Source organism: Scatophagus argus, chromosome 15, assembly GCF_020382885.2.
Source record: "Scatophagus argus isolate fScaArg1 chromosome 15, fScaArg1.pri, whole genome shotgun sequence".
NCBI classification, from domain to species: Eukaryota; Metazoa; Chordata; class Actinopteri; family Scatophagidae; genus Scatophagus; species Scatophagus argus.
Genome location: NC_058507.1, coordinates 6,559,180 through 6,579,348, shown reverse-complemented (window position 1 = coordinate 6,579,348; position 20,169 = coordinate 6,559,180). Strand labels below are relative to the sequence as shown.

The 20,169-nt window shown below is 41.4% G+C and overlaps 1 protein-coding gene across 2 annotated transcripts in view; it reads left to right on the top strand.

Annotated features, from left to right (window-relative positions):
• Nucleotides 1-20,169, top strand: part of pld1a (phospholipase D1a) — a 33,537-nt gene that overhangs the window by 9,803 nt on the left and 3,565 nt on the right. For both annotated transcript variants that reach the window (XM_046412885.1, XM_046412884.1), the window contains exons 2-25: nt 3,034-3,249; nt 3,788-3,957; nt 4,206-4,348; nt 5,824-5,935; nt 6,142-6,207; nt 7,698-7,756; nt 7,944-8,039; nt 8,798-8,950; nt 9,696-9,845; nt 10,990-11,073; nt 12,465-12,546; nt 13,126-13,236; nt 13,385-13,570; nt 14,011-14,224; nt 14,857-14,985; nt 15,144-15,262; nt 15,641-15,754; nt 17,177-17,287; nt 17,563-17,651; nt 17,808-17,921; nt 18,092-18,141; nt 18,309-18,443; nt 18,999-19,152; nt 19,406-19,523. In XM_046412885.1, coding sequence (XP_046268841.1) covers nt 3,066-3,249; nt 3,788-3,957; nt 4,206-4,348; nt 5,824-5,935; nt 6,142-6,207; nt 7,698-7,756; nt 7,944-8,039; nt 8,798-8,950; nt 9,696-9,845; nt 10,990-11,073; nt 12,465-12,546; nt 13,126-13,236; nt 13,385-13,570; nt 14,011-14,224; nt 14,857-14,985; nt 15,144-15,262; nt 15,641-15,754; nt 17,177-17,287; nt 17,563-17,651; nt 17,808-17,921; nt 18,092-18,141; nt 18,309-18,443; nt 18,999-19,152; nt 19,406-19,523 — 2,943 coding nt within the window. In that variant the 5' untranslated portion in view covers nt 3,034-3,065. The remainder of the gene's footprint in view (nt 1-3,033; nt 3,250-3,787; nt 3,958-4,205; nt 4,349-5,823; nt 5,936-6,141; nt 6,208-7,697; nt 7,757-7,943; nt 8,040-8,797; nt 8,951-9,695; nt 9,846-10,989; nt 11,074-12,464; nt 12,547-13,125; nt 13,237-13,384; nt 13,571-14,010; nt 14,225-14,856; nt 14,986-15,143; nt 15,263-15,640; nt 15,755-17,176; nt 17,288-17,562; nt 17,652-17,807; nt 17,922-18,091; nt 18,142-18,308; nt 18,444-18,998; nt 19,153-19,405; nt 19,524-20,169) is intronic.

Below are 20,169 nucleotides of genomic sequence, written 5' to 3'. Positions count from 1 at the left end.
TTCACATCACCTTGCTGGGATGAGAAACCAAGAAGCATTTGCTAAATTTGCATGTTTCCTCTCCAGAATAATTATTTTTAACTAAGAGGACTTGTTGGCAACCTTTGCAGTCATTTCTCTTACACCCCAATGAAACAGTATGAGTGACCAACACGGCTTTGTGAACTAAATTCTTTGACTGCTAACTTAAAATAGAGTAGCAGCATTTCTGTGGAAGCATTCAAGAAGTCAGCATGGTAGAGTACAGAAAAAGGATTCACATGGATGTATTGCAATAATGGGGTGGACAGAATAATCACAAACTCTTTTCAGAATCTTTCTGTCGAGTCAGCTGCTCTCTTTCTCTCTTTTCCCTTCTTCCCCTTCCCTCCTGAGTCTCATTTCTTTCCTATTTTGTCTACACTCAGAGGGAGGTTTGCTAATAGGCCACATGTGTATGGGGTTGTCTTAGGAATGTCTGTGCTTAGTGGTATTTTGTGTGTATGGGCCTTTCTTTTGTTCATGTTTTTTTTTTTTCTGTGGAAAAGATTTAAAATGCAGTTTAATGTGCAGCTGTAGCCACAGCAACTGCAGCACTGTTATTCTCCACACCCTGTCTGTATCCTGTCTTAGTAATGCAGGATTTCACACGTGGCTGCTTTGGGTTATGAAATGAAGTTGGAGCAGCAGTGTAGCAAAAACATGAACAATATCATTTTTCTAACAGGTTTTTGGTATCTTGAGCTTTGTTTATTATGCAAAATTACACCTGTGTGCTCAGCAGTGTAAACATCTACTAAAGATGAGGAGATGCAGCTGATACACGCTGCAAATATTGATCTATGAGATTCAGAAATGCAGTATTTTGAATGTGCTGTACACTGTGTGCAAACTGTTTTGTATTTGTGTTATGTTTGAGCACCCTAACTACTGGTATGTTAATGTAGCATGACTGCACAGGTGTAGGTGCCTGTCATTTTTTTAAAGTTTCATTTTTGGGTGTAGAGCCGTTTGTGTGTGTGTTTGAGTGTGTGAATGTGTACGTGTGTGCAAGGCGCTCAGGTTTGTCAGGTCTTACTCAACATGGTGTCTCACGCAGCAAATTACATCACTACATCGTTTCTGAAGCCAGCTCCACCTCCTGTGGGTGCAGTCAGTCAAATCATTCCCACACTGCACTCATAAAATGCTATACCACATAATTTATGAAGTAATATTTGATAAGGATGTCACAATTGGGATTTCAAACCTCAGTCAAAGAAAGAAACGTGTCTAAAGGTTTGGGGAGAGCAGACAGACTTACCTGTGAGTGGAAAAATCCCAGGTGGAGGCCTGGATTAGACATGAATTCTCGCCACTCATAAGATGCTACACACTGATGCCAGTGCTGTGTGTGATGATGAAGTTATGCGTTTTAAAATGAATTTGGTAATACCGTGACTGACAGCACTTCCTATTTATCTGGAATAATTTTAACTTTCACAGTGTGTCATGTAGATGTATGTAGATGACGTAATTGTATTAACTTTCATTTGCTTTTGAAAATAAACTGAATTTGAATTCAGATTATAAATAACAGAATATAATAAATAAATAAAGAATGAGAACGTAGGAAAAATTAACAAAGCAATATAAATGGAAATGTAAAGTACAGACACAGAAAGGAAAAGGTATTTTTAAGTACTTGCAGTTAACTCCAACATCCTGTGCCAGCAAAGAGCAGCGTGTAACAGTGTGTAACATGTGGCTGTTTGTCTAATAACCTCAGAGTCAGAGATGAAGTTAATACTGACCAGAAACAACAGGCAGAACTTTTACTCAATATCTTCTATGAAGTTATAACACAAATGTTCATCTGCAGTATGTGAGTACATAATAAGTCATTGAATTTATGACAACCCATGATTATATGACTTGTCTTGGGAGGAGGCTGTCAGCTGATTTTCTCTGTGTCACTGATGTGTCAGTAATGAACAACTGACATCAGTAAGCCAGTCAATAACTGATTGAAGTAGGACTGAATTTAACTGTAGGAATGTCTCTGAAGTCACAGAAGTGGTGAGTGACACATGTTTTATCCAGCAATAATTTCCCACAGAATCACACTTCATTCAGGTGCTGGAGCTGACGGGTGGATTGAGGTGAGGATTGCGACGTGGGTGTGCATGACTTACTGAGGTAGCACAAAAATCATTCACTGAATCACTCAGCTGCTGAGGGTATTGATTCAGTGATAAAACAGTGAATGAATTCCACCTCTTTGTCATGGAGAGAGTACCTTCATATCAATGCCATACTGCAGGCCAAAGTTTTAAAGGTGCACTCCTGCTGGCCGTCATCATACCAGCCTTCCTGCAATTACATGAATAACTCTCAAAACAAACAATACTTCGACTCCTGCTCACCCAGGCCTGATGTGGTGGAGACAATGGGACATATATTTATCAGACAGCATGATTATTTTCATATTGTTTTAGACTGTTGGTAATGGTAATGATCAGCACAGTGATTTGTCGATTAGACCACAATACGAACGTACAGACGGGTAGAGAAAACTTTAAAAATGCGGATGCTTTCCAGCCAGGTGTGGTGCTTTTTTTGGCGACCACCAAATGGTTTTATGAGAATCAGAATGATGCAATCACCAGATCTCAAGCCAGATCTCAAGAACACCTATGGGAGATTGTGGACCAGTATGTTAGACAGCAATCTCCACCACCATGATCAAAGCACCACCTGTGGGAGTATGTTTTCACCGTGCTGCTGTGTGTCGAGCGTTGGCCACATGTGACCGTGAAATCTATTGCAGCTGTGTCTGCAGTGTGTGTGTGTGTGTGTGTGTGTGTGTGTGTCCATAGCACACTTGTGGTTCTTAAGGGACCATGTGCAGTGGAAGGTTAAAGGTCAAATGGCGGTCCCTCTCTGTGGGAGTGTATGCAGACTCATACACTTGCAACATTGACAAAAACATGCAAACCTACATGCACTCAAGTTTCCATTTATTCAGCAAAATATTTGACATGATGATCTCTCCTCTCCCGTCCTCTCCTCCAGGCACACCCTGCTCTGCGGGCTAACTGTTGAGCATGCTGGGTAAGGCTCCGCCCACAACCAGTCGCCTCAACCTGGTGAACTCTGAAGTTTCTGACGCCACGGTGGCCTCAGACGCACACGACGGTATCAATATGGCCGACCTTGTGGAGAGCCTGGATGCCAGAGAGCTGGACATTGGGGAGGGAGAGGAGATGGACTATGATGGAAACTGCTTAGGTATTCAATAAATCTGAAGAATACTTGGCAAACCATTCAAAATCTAATTATAACTGAACAAAAGCAATCGGATATCCTGGTGATAAGAGATTAGATTTCCAGGAAACTTTGTTCATAAGTATGTTAACATTGTTTGTAAGATTTATATGTAGGCAATAGTTTTGCAACTGGAAAGAAGGAAAACTGAGGGGTGGTAGACCAGCCAGGCTAAGAAAAAGTGGAAAAGCTCATGTTGTGTTCCAGTGTGGAAACAAACAAACAATCCACCAGGAAATACTTCAGCTGGTGAGCCTTCAAATTTGTGTCTAACAGTGCAAGAGTATGAGGGTGGATTTCTCCTTTACATAATTTAGATCTCACAGACTTTACCAGAGAATAAACATAAACATTTGACCTAACACTGCAAACTAGAAAAACCTAAAAATCTTGAGCAAAAGCAGATTTTTCAGCAGCCTACTCGCTCCAAAGCAGCCTGAACAACTCCTACGTGCTAAAGCAGAAACACCACGCTAACCACCTGCCTCTCTCCTTCTCCCAGGGGACTGTCGTATCCCATTTTCAGCCGTGTATGCCACAGTGGGCTTTAAGGAGGCCAATGCTAAAGTCTACATGCCCACGGTGCCCATCACTGCCCGGATCCTGGAGGTGGAGAGATTCACCACCGCGCAAGACCGCTTCAACCTGTCGCACCACAGGAGTGTCAACAAGGTACTGCACGTGCACACGCATTATGATCTTTCTGTGCACTGTGTAACATTGGTTGTTTTTTATTTTGAAAAATATAAAGAACAGATGCTAATTTAGTTTCTAAAAAAGTCATTTCTAAAGCAACTAAAAGGATTCTAACTAATTTGCCCTAATAAATATGTAAATCCCATCATCTCTCTTTCAAACAGTACACTTACTGTTACCCTTCACCCAATATGTTGTGTGTGTCTGTGTGCGTGTGTGCATAGTCTCTCCCAGCAGTGTTTAAGATTGAGCTGAAGCACGGTGAGTTTACCTGGTTGGTTAAGAGGAAGGAGAAACATTTCATGGAGCTGCACAGAGAGCTGAGGACCTACAAGACCTTCATGAGGATACCGCTGCCCACGCGCAGGTTTATGTCTACACGCACGCACACACACACACGCACACAGATGTATACTCCCACACTCCAACATACACTGGTTTAGATACATGCACAAACACATATGCAGACTTGTTTTGGTCACATTGCGTTGATTCACATTCTTGTCCAGGAGATTTACTCTAATACCAACATAAAACCTTATAATTTAATGGATTACCCTGAAAAGCAGCTTTATGACCAAGTTCTTTCCTCACGGCATGATTAATACAAGTATACACACATACATAAAACACATACGCAGATCGATACTGCCCTCATGTCTACACACTAAATATGAAGCTAGAGGAGGTGATGTTAGCTTAGCATAAATATTGACAACAAGAGGAAACACTCATCCTGACTCTGTCCAGGTCTGGTTTTATGAGGAGCTTTGTGCTGGAGTTATTTTGATGAAAAGCTGCCAGACACATACCACACTCACATGGTAATCCACCCTTAATTTCGGGAACTGTTTTCTTTGTGAGCAAGCTGCTCCAGATACATAAAACAAACAAAGGTAGGCTATTTAATTCACATTAGCCTATTTAAATGATGAGTGTGTGAACAGACTGGGAGCATCCACCTTGAAATAATGTGTTTTCCTCTTTAACATGGACATGGATTCCTGTTCTGCCAGCATCGCGTGAATGCAGCACCAAATGACTCCGGGAAGGTGCCAGCAACTTAATTTCCTCTAAACCACCACTTATCAGTTTTACATTTATGTTTGTGTGTGGATTAAAGAAGACAAAACATGTTAAATGGTAAAATTAAGAGGTGGTGGTGGGCAGATTTTTAAAAGATCTTTGGAAAGAGTCACATAGCTGGTTCTTCTCCCTCTGGTCTTTATGCTATCAGCTATTTGCCTCCTGGCTCTGCTTTCATACGTAGTGTTCAGACATTTTAAAAAATTCTATTAGTCTTCTCATATCTTCACAAACTATACAATTTAGTATATTCACTACTTTAGTAATTTATCAATATTTGCATAAAATTCTGTGAAAAGTCCACTCGTGCATTGACATTTGAACTCCCTCTGTTTTCTGTCTGCTTCCTGTCCTCCCTCTGTCTCTTGTCTTCTCTCTGGCGATGCACACACTTGAAAAGGAAGGAAAGTTGTCCTCTGATCTGAATGAGATTTACTTTCGCCATGCGTCCGGTTTCTCTCATACTGTCTATATTCTTTCGCCTCTAAAATAAGCCTCCCGGTTTTCACTTACGTAAATGCGTTTCTTATTGACATAACACAACAGTGAGTCAAACCGTCAATTTATTCAGGCTTTGAATTTTGCGCCTCTAAACATGGTGTGACAGTACATTGGAAATTATGTATTTTAATTTAGGGGAAGTTGCTGTAATTAGTGTCCATATAAAAATGAGTGCTAGATGGAGAAGCATCTTTAAAAATACTGGATTTTATAATGTAATTTTTTTTTCTTAATTTTCCTGCTTCTCTGTCTCAGCCACACAGTGAGGAGGAGGACAGTGAGGAAGAGTGAGGTGAGGGAAATGCCCTCCCTGCCGAGGGGCGGCGGAGACGAGCTGGTGCGAGATGAGCAGGTGTCCAGCAGGAGGGTACGTCGCAGCACCGCACCGTCTGCAGGCTTTCTGCTTGTCTTGGCACATTCACTTATTTCATATCTTAACTTTATGGCGACGAGCTCTCACAACTTTGTGTGTGTGTGTGTGTGTGTGTGTGTGCGTGCATGTTAGTGTTTATATGCATGGGTTTTGTCATTAAAATACTCACAGTGGCCAAATTAGTGTACGTGTTTTTACAGAGACAATTAGAAGACTATTTGAACAAGCTCCTGAGGATGGCCTTGTACCGCAAATATCACCATACTGTGAGTAAATCACGCTAAGCACTGCAAGCCATGTCACTTTAATATAACCTCGTAACGACTGCCTGCCAACCTATAGGCTCATCTTTGTGCTAATTCTACTCGTCTGTTATAAATTTTGAGTTATAGATATCAGTCAAATGTATCATGTTCAGTGTTGGAAGAAGTCCTTTACTGAAGTAAAAGTGTGGATGCAATAATGTAAACATACTTTTTTACCAGATAATGTCCTTTAGTCACAATTCTACTGAAATGAAACTAGTATTACCAGTAAAATGTTCTCAAAGTGTCAAAGTAAAACTACTGCTTCTCCAGTAAAGTTTACTCCAGTGTTTCCCAACCAAGTGCTCGAGCTCCTCCAAAGGGCAACTGGAAAAATCCGAGAGGGTTCACGAGTTCAGCGTCCGAATAGACAAAGTTGTGTTTATATTTCTGAGTTGTTCTCTACTCTTTGTGTTTTGGGGAGTAATTGGATAATTTCAACAGTTATTAAAATGGGAAAACATCTGAAAGTGGTAACCTGAGATGCAGTGTAGAAGTGAATAAAATTAACAGAGTTTAACAGCATTTTGCTAAGCTCTACCCTCGTGGTGGAACGTTGAGTGTTGACACTTATCATTAATGTGTTTACCCATAGCGTCGCGTCTGCTTTATGTTGACACACTCAAGGAGTTTAAACATATTATTGCTGCTCATTTGAGCTACTTTCATGACAAACATGAGACAGAGTTTCTTTTTTCCTGAAAGTTACATACAAACGCTCATTTACTGTATTTTTATTTCATGTGACAATACATTTATAGGGTCTACGCAGCATATTTAGTCTTAAGTATACCAAGTTTTGCTTTGACTCTTACTTTCTTTTCCTTTGTGGTGGAATGACTCCTAAAACAAACCAATCCTGTGTTTAGCCATAGTGCTGTGCCTGTTATGTGCTAACATGCATCATTCAGACACATTTCAAGTTAATATCTGAGGTGGTGAGATCATTTGAGTCACACTGCCTCCAGGTGGATGGCATGTGTGGATGTAAAAGCTGCCTGCTCACACAATCACATGTTGATATGTGAAGTACAGTATATAGACAAAAGTGCTGGGACACCTGACCATCACATTCAAAGCGCATGGGCTTGGGGAGTTCGATGGAGTGGAGGTCAGGGCTTTGTTCGAGCCAGTCACGTTCTTCATCTCTCTGGAGATCTTGCTTTGTGCACTGGCATGCAGTAATGCTGGGGTGGAGGGGGCCTTCCTCAGGCTGTGGTTGTGAGGTTGGACGAGACACTCCACTATGTCTCGTCCATGCTGAAGCATTAAGATTTCCCTTCACTGGAAGTTAGGGGCCGAACCCGACCCTTGAAAAACAGCCCCATACCACACCTGAATTTAATAAGAACGAGGTGTGTCCCAGTACTTCTGTCTACATAGTGCATTTATCGAGTTACTTTGGTCTGTCGATATAAGATTCACTGTGTTCTCTTCCTGTCTATTCTCAGATGGAGTTCATTGACGTCAGCCAGTTGTCATTCATTCATGATTTGGGGCCCAAAGGACTGTGAGCATTTACTCTGTTTTTCAAATCCTTTTTCTTCCTCTCATCCATGGAAGCAGTTCCATCTGCCTTGACAGTTCCCATGTCAAGTGTGCTCATTCACAAACTTTCAAATCTCCTATTTTGTTTTACACTCTTCTGATCACTCGTAATGCAGAAGGTATGGAACTATTGTCTTCATCTCTTCCAGGGAAGGGATGATCTATAAGCGCTCCGGTGGACATCGTATCCCTGGCATGAACTGCTGTGGTCACAGCCAGGGAGCCTGCTACCGCTGGTCCAAACGGTGTGTGATTACTTCTGTCCTTGTGTGTTGCTCTCTGTGTTTGTTCACCTCGTCTGTGTCTCTCAGTCTTTTTTTTCTGTTTGAGTCTCTTTTGTTCTCCAGCAGTAGTTTTAGTTGCCATGTTTACACAATGTATGTTACTGATTTTGACTTTTTCTAATCAAGCATTTTACTTTTATTTTTGCTATAACTTGATGTTAGTTCAGATTTCAGTTTTTTCTGTTTTTATACTATAGCAAATCTTTTGTGTTTTTTGAATTAACTACTACAGTTTCTCATTTCTTTCTTTACTGGCAAATTTGTCTGAAATGTAGGTGTGATGGATGCTGAGTACAAATTTCTGGCAGGAAGCTGTCTCAGTGTGGGTGTTGAGACAAAGTGACCACTTATTGCATATTTAAAAACAGAATAATGATAACATCTTAATAAATGGTAGTTTGGGCTGTGAAAATCTTAGTAACAGCTTCAAACCAGCTGCACTGGCACACACTCGCCTCTCTCTTCATCTGTTTGTTTCCCTTTCTCTTTGTCACAGCCAAATTATTATGTGAGCACTTTTTATTATTTTCTAAAGACAACGCACAAAAAGAATCCCACACGTTTGAAACGCTCCGTTCGTCCACCTACATCCCCATGTTGATTTTCTTCCTACATTCTTTTTCTCAAAACAAGAAATATAACAAGTGATCCATAGAATTTTGCACATCATAAATTCCAGTGGCGTTGATGAGGTGTGTGTGTGTGTGTTCGCTGTGTAGCTGGCTGGTGGTGAAGGACTCATGTCTGCTGTACATGAAGCCGGACTCAGGGGCCATCTCTTTCGTGCTGCTGTTGGATAAAGAGTTCAGTATCAAGATGGACTCCAAAGACACAGAGACCAAACACGGAGTCCGGATTGATAGCCTCTCCAGGTGTGTGTATTTAAAAGTGTGTGTATGGTTGAATGACTTTATAGCAAGTCACATCTAGTTTGACTAAAGACTTACAGGCTAATACTAATTGAACACCAGTTACAAAAACACACTTAAGGTGTTGCTGTTAGATCAGTTTATGCTGTCAAAAATGGAGATTCAGTTTTTCAAACAGTGATTTCCCACAGTGAAGGAAACAGACCTTCCAGATGTTTTTCTACAGCCTCCAGACATTTGTGGGTTTTATGTGTAGGTGTAGAACATTTCAGCAGTAGTGGTAGAAAAGTGGAGAAAAATATAAGTCCGTGCCCTCCCCCTTCAGATGTATCGCATTTCATTTTATTCAGATTGTGAAAATCGTTTTAGATGACTTAAAAACATTTTTGCAGTCCAACTTTTACTGAAAATCTCAGCCATTGTTCCAAAAAAACGAATAAAAGATATCAAGGAGGCTTAAAACTCACAGCTTTGTTACTTAAAGCTGTTGTTAACAGTCTGTTAGTGCAGGGTGGTTTGTTTTCTCTGGCTCATTTTCATTCCAACAGTCAGGACTTATTTTAGGAATGATTACCAAGCCTTGTTATCTTAAAACACAATGTCTGAGCAGTGTGTTAAACTTTATTCAAAATAAAAATAAAAATCACAGAATTGCCTAATTTTTTGGCATTAATGTGATTCAGGCTATGTTATCAGTGTGTGTGTGTGTGTGAGCACAGACGTTTCACTGTGTCTGTGTCTGCCTCAGGACCCTGGTGTTTAAGTGCAGCAGCTACAGACACGCACGCTGGTGGGGTCAAAGCATCGAGAGCTTCGTGAGGACTCACGGGAAGGCTTTCCTCCGAGACCACCGCTTCGGATCATTCGCACAGGAACAGGAAGACATCCCCGCCAAATGGTAACAACACTAGGAGAGAGCACAGCTGGTGGGAGTGTTGCTGATTTGGTGTGTCAGCAGAGAGATTTAATGAAAGTTAAAACAACACAATAAATAATGCAAATGTTAAGGTGGAATAAAGATACAATCTAATAGACCCACGTAGTCTCTTACACCTCCAGTTTGTCGGTTTGTGGCACTGCACTGTGGCACAAAATGCTTCTTCCAACTTTGTGGCAACAGTTTGTTGAAGGCCCTTTTCTATTCCAGCATGACTGTGCCCCTGTGCACAAAGCAAAGCTCCATAAAGACATGGTTGGATGAGTTTGGTGTGGAGGAACTTGACTGGCCCACACAGAGTCCTGACCTCAACCCCATCCAACACCTTTGGGATGAGCTGAAACAGAGATTGTGAGCCAGGCTCCAACATCAGTGCCTGACCTCACAAATGCTCTTGAATGGGCAAAAATTCCCACCCACAATGTTGTGGTTTAATGTTCAGCTGTCCCAGTACTTTTGTCTGTATAGTCACACAGATTTAGTCACATTCTCTACAAGAAAACTGAACATTGGAGCGTAATATAAATAAAAATCAAAATACTATTTTTTTCTCTGCCTTCCTCTGTTAGCCTTTCGCTGGTAACTATGGAAATGTATGAGAGGACAGAGCAGTCGACTCTCTCTTTGCCATCGTTCAGCTGTTTCCTGTTCTTTTTTTTATTCTCTCCCCCTCAGCTGGCAGATTCTGTGATATTGAATCATACATGTGATAATGCCATTACGTCGTTTTTGTACTCAGCACGGAGACAAACGCGCTGCGGTCCTGTGAGCTAATGGAAACAGAAAGTGTTTCAAAAACAGCTTTGTCATGATGACATGCTTGTAAGGTAAAGAAAGATGGGGAAGTAAACAGACTCTATTGCATCAGTTGTTATTCTTCTGCTGCAGACATAATTGTGGGGTTTTTTTTGCTGTTTGGAGGCAAATGATGACAAAAGTGACGGCTCTAAAAAGACAGAAGTGTCACTCCAACTACTGTGCAGTAAAAAAAAAAAACTGCATGCTTTTATTTGCACATGTGTGTGTGTGTGTCAACACAAGGACACGTGACACTGATGTCTGTTTTCACAAGCTGCTCGGAGTGACTGTATGTTTTCCTTTGCAGGTACGTGAATGGAAAGACTTACATGGAGGATGTGGCAAATGCTTTGGAGGAGGCTAAAGAGGAGATCTTCATCACTGACTGGTGGTGAGTTTCAGTGAACACAATGAATGATGTGAAGGATTTCTGCTTGAGGTTAGTTTGTTGTCAGGGCTGAAGTGTGAGCAGCTCAGTGGGCTAAATCTGTCCATGCACCTTAATATTCAATCAGGGTCCCGTATCAAGACGCAGGTGTAGTTTATTCTGGCGCTCTTTAAGCTGCCTGTCTACACTGAGCCTGATAATGGAAATTTTGAATAAGTGGTTATCAACTAACATTAATTAATTAGTTGATTGATTAAAAATAATTAATTAACATTAATTCTGGGAATTATAGACGTCTTTCAGTACTGTTGGCTGTTTTTGAGAAGTGACACATTTAAAAACTCACAGCAAGAGAAGAAAAATACGAAGTGCCAGTCAGGAAAAAGGGCTGTAGAAAACAAAAAGGTCACTCCAAGGGGTGTCTTTGCCTTGCAAAGAAAGACAATGGCATGTTATTGTCTTTCTGTTGATTTAAAGTCCTGTTTGAGACCCAGCGGACACATGGCTGTGCAAAAAATGTTTCTACAGCCTGATATTCTGAGACCCAGTTAGTGTAGTGCATGCTGTTACACATTACATTATGTATTACCTGCAAGTCCTGGCTGTGTGGCAGGCAATACAATAGTATTGGCTCCAATTACAGCCTCATCCACACACCCAGAATAGAAATACACTGTCAGAAAGTGTCCTTATAGTGTCTGTCTGCTTCTGCTACACTCGGGATTGTGTTTCTCACATAAAAACTCATTATGTGGCCTGTCAGATGAGCTGAATGTTTGTCTTTCTGTATGTGTGTCATTTTCATGCATTTAATCTGATGAAGTTTAGGTTGAGATGCAACATTGGAAGTCAAGTCTAAATATCCATAAAAAAATATCCAAAAATATCCAAAGGTCATCTGCTTTGCATTGTAGACACACCTTTTATTGTATTTTATCCAAAGTTTAATTTTACCAGTATTCTACCTTTCAGATCTTTAATAGTGTTTTGCAGGGAGTTTTCCAATGGGAAATAAACACAACATTGCTATCAGGCCACAGTTATATTCTTGCTTGTGTAATTTCAAATATGATAGTTCACAGTCCCTTGGAGCCAAATGTGCGACTGTTTGACGTGGTTGAAATCCCTGAGCTCCAAAGCAGTAATCACTGGGCTTAAGGTCTTAACCAATGAGGTGTCAGCCTGCGTCATGTCAGCCAATGGCATTGTAGACATATAAGCTCAGGATGCCAATGCAAGTGACTCACGAGACCACATCATCATGTCATGTCTCTCAAATTACTTTAGTATAAAACATGAATGTCTATCTGAAGCAGTGTGATGCATTTAATTGTTTCCTGATTCTCGGTATAATTGAATGCCTGCTAGAAACATGTTGTTTTCTCTTTTGCCAGGCTGAGTCCGGAGATTTTCTTGAAGAGACCTGTAGTGGAGGGCAACAGGTGGAGGTTAGACTGTACGCTCAAACGCAAAGCAGTAAGTAGGCATTAGATTGTGGGAGAGAAGTGACCCACGGGCCAAATATTGATCAGTGTACACACTGTACTGCTGTATGCAAAAAAAAAAAAACATCCTCTGAAGACAGACCTAGAAATGTTTTCTTCTCTCTCAGTAAAGTACAACACAGTTCTACATTTCTTTAACATTGCAGGAAACATCATCCAAAAATTTTAGGCATCCAGCGTCAAGCAGTTTTTTACCCATGTGGTTTAGGTGAAGAACTCCTTACAACTTTCTTTCTATTTTGACTTAATACTGAAATAAATACCAAGTGTAAGTTTTGAGTCATTTTTACATTCATTTTAAATTAAATCTATGACAAAAGATTTCATATGCGCACAAAGACATTCACATGCATATGTACGTAATTTATATGAATTAAAAGTAAACAGAAACATGTGGCGCAGATGGAAAACTCAAAGCTTATGGAAAACTGAAAATGATTACATTTAATAAAAAATAATCAGAGTTTCTGCTTCAGAAATTACTTATACAGTTTTAAAACTAAAGAGGTGGCACCAAATATGTTCTTAACGTTTTTTTTCCTGTGCACAGCAACAGGGAGTGCGGATCTTTGTGATGCTGTATAAGGAGGTGGAGCTCGCCCTGGGCATCAACTCGGGCTACAGCAAGAGGACCCTTCTGCACCTGCACCCTAACATCAAGGTAACTGAAGGATTGTGGGTAGTGGAGAGGGCTGCAGAGTCAATATGATCCAAGTTTGTCAGTGCACTAGTTTTGTAAACACACACACTCACATAGCAGAAGATATCGTTGTATTTATGTTCACATACTACATATGTGTGTGGCTCAGGTGATGCGTCATCCAGACCACGTCTCCTCCTCCGTTTATCTGTGGGCGCACCACGAGAAGATCGTTGTCATTGACCAATCAGTGGCCTTTGTGGGCGGGATCGACCTGGCATACGGCCGCTGGGACGACAGAGAGCACCGGCTGACGGATGTTGGCAGTGTGACGCGCTCGGTGGCCCTGGAGCAGGTCAGCCACACACACACACACACACAAATAATTAAAATGTCTTGTCCAGAGTTTGGAGTTATTGGCAATAAATGTGGTTGACAAATGGTTCGAATATGAGGGGAGGGAGGAGAAGAGAGAAAACAGAGGAATTTATTTCATGCGAACTCACGCAGCGGCAGCCTGCCTGTCTTGCCTGATTTAACCGTCTGTGTGCGTGAATAAAGACTATAAACAACAAACACTTTCACAGTTTCACAGCTCTCACTTAGGCCTCTTCATTTTTATGACATAGATACAGTACGAGCACACACGCATCCTTGAACACAACTACACCTTCTGAGTCCATATATTCAATTATTGAAGATTTTCCTCATCATTCATTCAGTCAGTGATTCAAATGATCCACTTGGCAATACTATTACCTAAGAGTGCATCTCCTGTTGTTTTCACGTTGCCAGGCTGGCTCCGCTAACACTCCATCCAGTAAAGGAGTGTCCTGTGTCGATGGCATCTCCGAGAGCAATGGACAAGGCACCCCGCCCAGTGATCCCGTGGACTTGCCCAAGCTTAAGGGGATCGGACGCAATCGAAGGGCTCGCTTCAGTCTGTACAGACACCTTCATAAGCACACCGTGCAGCATGCGGACAGTGTCAGCAGTGTCGACAGCGCCAGTGTGTTTATATGGGAACAAAGAGGGAGAATACACCATACAGGCAAAAGTACTGGGACAGAGTTGAGAGTAGGGCTGGTCTGCCTTTTGCAGCTATAACAGCTTCCACTCTCCTGGGAAACTTTTCTCAAGAATCTGGAGTGTTTCTGTGGGAATTTTTACCCAATCATGCAGTCATTCATTGTGAGGTCACACACTGATGCTGGATCAATATTCCTGGATCGCAATCTCCGTTCCAGCTCATCCCAAAGGTGTTGGATGGGGTTGAGGTCAGGACTCTGTGTGGGCCAGTCAAGTCCTCCACACCAAACTCATCCAACCATGTCTTTATGGAGCTTTGCTTTGTGCACTGGCTGGAGCACAGTCGTGGTGGAATAGTTTGCCTTCAGCAAACTGTTGCCACAAAGTTGGAAGCATAGCATTGTCCAAAACGTCTTGGTATGCTGAAGCATTAAGGTTTCCCTTCACTGGAAGTCAGGAGCCGAGCCCAACCCCTGAGAAACAGCCTCATCCCAGTACTTTTGTCTATATAGTGCATGTAAGAATGTCAGAATATATGGATGAATGGGAGGGGGATTGTGAAGAACATAACATTGTGTGTGTGTGTGCTTGTTTGTGTGTGTGTGTGCATAGGCAGTGGTTCAGTGCGAAGCCTGAAGACAGGTGTTGGAGAGTTACAGGGCAACACGCGCTTCTGGCATGGAAAAGACTACTGCAACTTTGTCTACAAGGACTGGATCCAGTTGGAAAAACCTTTTGATGGTACACACCCTCACACACACACACACACGATCACACACACTCCAGTACCAATAAACACTCACTTTTTCTGCTTTTTTTCTCTTCATTGCTCTTTCTCTATCTGCCCGTCACTTTTCTTTTTATTCTGTCTCTTTGTCTCTTCCTTACACTCTGCGCAGACTTCATCGACAGGTACACAACTCCCAGAATGCCTTGGCATGACATCGCTTCAGTGGTTCATGGCAGAGCTGCCCGGGATGTGGCCAGACACTTCATTCAGCGCTGGAATTTCACTAAGGTACTACTCACACACACACACACACACACACACACAGGGATGTATAGCAGGATTTAGTCATGATTTCATTAATTTAACTTGTTGGTAGAACTTTTAGACTCATGTTACTTTGATTACTTGATTTCACTGTTTGTAATGCAAAATAGTAGCTAACTAATGTAATTAGAGTGAGGAAACTTTATGATTTGTTGACTAAAGAATAAGCAGAACCGGACTATAAGCACTAACTTGATGAGATCTTAGGAAAATCTGGCATGAAAAGTGGAAAACACACTTTGATCTTCACCCTCATGTGTTCCCTCTCACTCTCCTGTTTTAGCTCTTCAACATTCCTCATCTGACTCTGTTTTTTAATTCTCCTCACTGCCTCCCCTACAGATCATGAAGCCAAAGTACCGCTCTCTGTCTTATCCATTCCTGCTGCCCAAGTCTCACTCCAGTGCCAATGAGCTCAGATACCAAGTCCCTGACTGTGTCAATGCAAAAGTGCAGGTAGGAGAACTAACTGCACTCATAAAACAAACATTGTTGGTAAACGTTATTTTTTTTCTTTCTTTATAGTAAAACGAAATGCGAAACAACTGCTCACATCCCTAAAAAGAAGCACTGCTTGAAAATTACAGAGGAGAACAGTGTAAACTCCCACTTTCTCTGCACTATTTTCCACATCCTGGTCTGCAAGTACCGCTGCAAGAAGATGAAAGAGAATGAAAGTTAAAAAAAACTCCCCAGGGACCAAAAAAGTTATATAACCACAATGGTTTGCACTCACGATCGACACTGAAAGGTTTTTAGTTGACAGGAACAGACCTTCGAGTGAAATGCTTGACTGAAATAAGAAATACATTAGGATCCCTTCACAACTCCATCATTTTTCTTTGAGAAAAAAAGTTTTTTTCCTCTTGTGTCATTTAATAAAACTTTCTTTGTCTGTTTTTCAACTGACACCCCTGTGAACAGTTTGCCAACTCTCTCCATTTCCATCTGCTGTCACTAACAACATACACCAGTTTTGAAGTAGTATTAGATGTAAATACTTACAGTTTATAATGAGGGAAAAGAATATTTGTTGTTTATATTGGTGTTTGGTGCGTCCTTATAATGACTGCTGACTATCATGACAGCAGTTATTTATTTTTTCATGATGTAGGCACATTGAACTATGCAACTAAGTGCATTCCCACTATTCTGATGTCTCTAAACTAACCACACATACACAATACTATATGGACAAAAGTATTGGGACAGCTCACGTTACACCAACAGAGACTTACATTCTAAATACACAGACGGCTTTGCAGCTATAACAGCTTCCACTCCTCTGGGAAGGCTTTCCACAATTCCCATTCATGCAGTAGAACATTTGTGAGGTCAGACATTTCCTGGCTCACAATCTCTGTCCCAGTTCATCCCAAAGGTGTTGGATGGGGTTGAGGTCAGGACTCTGTGTGGGCCAGTCAAGTTCTTCCACACCAATCTCATCCAACCATGTCTTTATGGAGCTTTGCTTTGTGCACTGGAGCACAGTCATGCTGGAATAGAAAAGGGCCTTCAGCAAACTGTTGGCACAAAGTTGGAAGCATAGCATTGTCCAAAATGTCTTGGTATGCTGAAGCATTAAGATTTCCCTTCACTGTAAGTCCGGGTCTGAGCCCAACCCCTGAACAACAGCTGCATACCACACCTGAGTTCAATAAGAAAGGGGTGTGTCCCAATACTTCTGTCTACATAGTGCACTTCTCAAGTTATTTTGGTCTGTCGATATAAGATTCACTGTATTCTCTTCCTGTCTATTCATATATATATATATGTGTTCATATAGTGTATATATGGTTACAGCTGTCATGAACTATGAGCATGATGCAGGCCTTTTCAGTATTACCTCTTTAATAATCTCATGTCTGTGTGTATAAGGTGTTGCGGTCAGCGGCAGATTGGTCGGCAGGCATAAAGTACCATGAGGAGTCCATCCATAATGCCTACATCCAGGTCATCGCTAAGAGCAAACACTACATCTACATAGAGGTACACCAGCAGAGAAGCCAGGATATGAAAACATAAGACAGACACTGTAATATGAAATTGTTTGGACAGTTGAGCTGAATTCTTCAGTGGTTTGTTTATAATGTCTGTGATGAAACAGCTCTGCTGAGATTCACTCTGATTTCAGTCACTTTGCCAACATTCTTCACGGCTTTCTCACTGTGGATTCAAATGCTTCATGTAGAACCTGAAGGCAACAACCATTTCAGTCGTCTCTCTCCTTGTTTATGTTCTGCCTTGCTCTCCTCTTCCATCAGAACCAGTTCTTCATCAGCTGTGCCGATAACAGGATGGTCCACAACAAGATCGGAGATGCCATTATTGAAAGGATCATCAGAGCGCACAAGTACCTCCCTTTATTTAAACCATTGTTTCATTTAAGTGGTCTGTGTGATTATAGGAAGGAAAAGCTACTGTAGTCCTCCTCCTCTTCTTCTTCCACTTCTGCTTCATACAGCTTGACACTTTCATTCTGTCTTTATGTAACTGTGTTTGCTCACAGGGAGGGTAAGAAGTACCGTGTGTACGTCGTCACCCCGCTGCTTCCTGGATTCGAGGGAGACATCAGCACCGGAGGGGGGAATGCCATCCAGGCGGTCATGCACTTCAACTACAGGTGAACCTCATAAGTCTGAGCTGACTATTGAAAGAGGAATAGTGAAGGGAAATGAGAAAGTGAAAGTATCATTAGAAACCCACTGTATTTTATTTCTTCATTCAAGTCTAAGAAGTACTTGTGCAATATTTATGTACTTTTTGATGAGTTTTACTCTGCTGCCTCCTCAGAACCATGATCAGAGGAGAATACTCCATCATATCCCAGCTGAAAAAGGAGAGTAAGTACAAGAATTAACCAGGACATTAAATATTTTGATACTTAAATTTCAGTCACAAAACTGCTAATATTTTGTCAGTGTTGTGTTCTGTTTTATTGTATAATCCATACTGGACACTTCTGTTGTTTTATTTCTCTTCTCTCTTCTCCTCTCCTTCTCTCTCCCAGTGGATGACCAGTGGATGAACTACATCTCCTTCGCTGGTCTGCGGACCCACGCTGAGCTCGAGGGACGCCTGGTCACAGAGCTCATTTACGTCCACAGCAAGATGCTCATCGCTGACGACAACACAGTTATCATCGGTTAGTGTCTCATCTGCTTCCAGCACCTTCTGTCTCCTTTCTTTCTTTTTTTTTTTTTTTTTTTTTAACTTGTGTTATTTTCACCAACTACTATTCAAGGCAATTAGCCTCTCTCAAAATGTGATGAATCTAAAAATCTGGCTTTATTTTTTTTTATCTGTCACCATGTGTGCTGCTAACAAATGTGCATACAAATACTGTTTCAATATGTGGCAACTGCTGCAGTGTAGCTCTGCTGCGCCCCCTGCTGGCCCACAAGGTGCAGCTTAAACTCTCGCTTCAACCACAGTCAACAAATGGGGGGACAAATGAAAAGGCTGTAACGGCTGCTAAATGTTCTCCTTTCATTTTTCAGGCATCACTGTAACTTCTTTCTCTAAATTTTTATTTTTAATGTGAATATTAAAAGTCCAATAAAAGCAGTATGTCTGTTGGTTATGACTATGCATGTCTCGGTCTCGAGTGGGGACTCATTACCGTAGATCTTGTTTATTGTGTTTAAAGAACCTGACTGCAGTTCAGTTCAGTTTCCATTCTCTGTTTTGTTTGTTTCAGGTTCTGCCAACATCAATGACAGAAGCATGCTGGGTAAGCGCGACAGCGAGGTGGCTGTGATTGTTGAGGACTCGGAAAAGGTTGCCGCAGTGATGGATGGACAGGAGTATGAAGCTGGAGCCTACGCACTTCAGCTTCGCCTCGAATGCTTCAGGTGTGTGTGTCTGTGTGTGTGTGTACGAGCCAGAAATGGAGAGAAAGCCATGGTTACGAAGAAAACTATAATCTAGCGGAAACATTATGCACCTGTTTAAGGTTTTGTCAGAGTCTGATTGCTTTAACAGATTTATCATGCCATCCATGCAAAGTGCTACTGTTTAATTTTACAGTCTCTAAATATAACCTCTTAGACATTTAACTATCAAAATATTTCTTTTCCCCTTTTCTTTCTCCCTGTCTCTGAACAGGACTATTCTTGGAGGCCACTCTGATACCAGTATCGACCTGTCTGACCCCATCAGTGATCGCTTCTACAAGGAAGTGTGGATGACTACAGCTGGCCGCAACGCCACCATTTATGAGAAGGTATGGGTGGACATGAAATTCCTCAGCTCATGTGTCATTTGGTGTTAAGACGTTTTGACATGTTTGTTCTGTAACCTAGACATCATTTGCACATGCAGTCAGTCATAAAATTCACAGGAGAATCATGCATGAGGTTGAGGGACCTTTTTTTGTCATTTGTTCTTGTACATTCAATCACAATATTTTCCTCCTGTGCTAAAAAAAATGAACAAAGCTAAAATTCTATAGATACACATGCTGGTAGTCCTCTGAGGACACATGAAAAAATATGTGTATCATTGCCACTGGTTGCTGCTAATTATTTTAATGACTAAATCACATGGAGCCATCCTGTGTACAGTGGCCAATTTAGGACATCTCAGACTGAAGCCAAACGTTCTATTGTCAGATGTGGTTCGGTTTTAACCAGTCTAAGCTGTACATCATCAGCCTCAGCTGAACTCAGAGTGTGAGCTGAATATAAGAGCACCAAAGTCATTTTGATTTGTCCTCAGGGAGCCTTGAATATTTGTCGAAAATATCATGACATACCATCCAAAAGTTAATGAGGCATTTAACTATCAACCTTGATGGCCCAGCCAGCTGAGTACCATTTCTATCAGGAGCCTTCTGCAAGTGCATCTATTAAACGGGGGCACTTTAATAA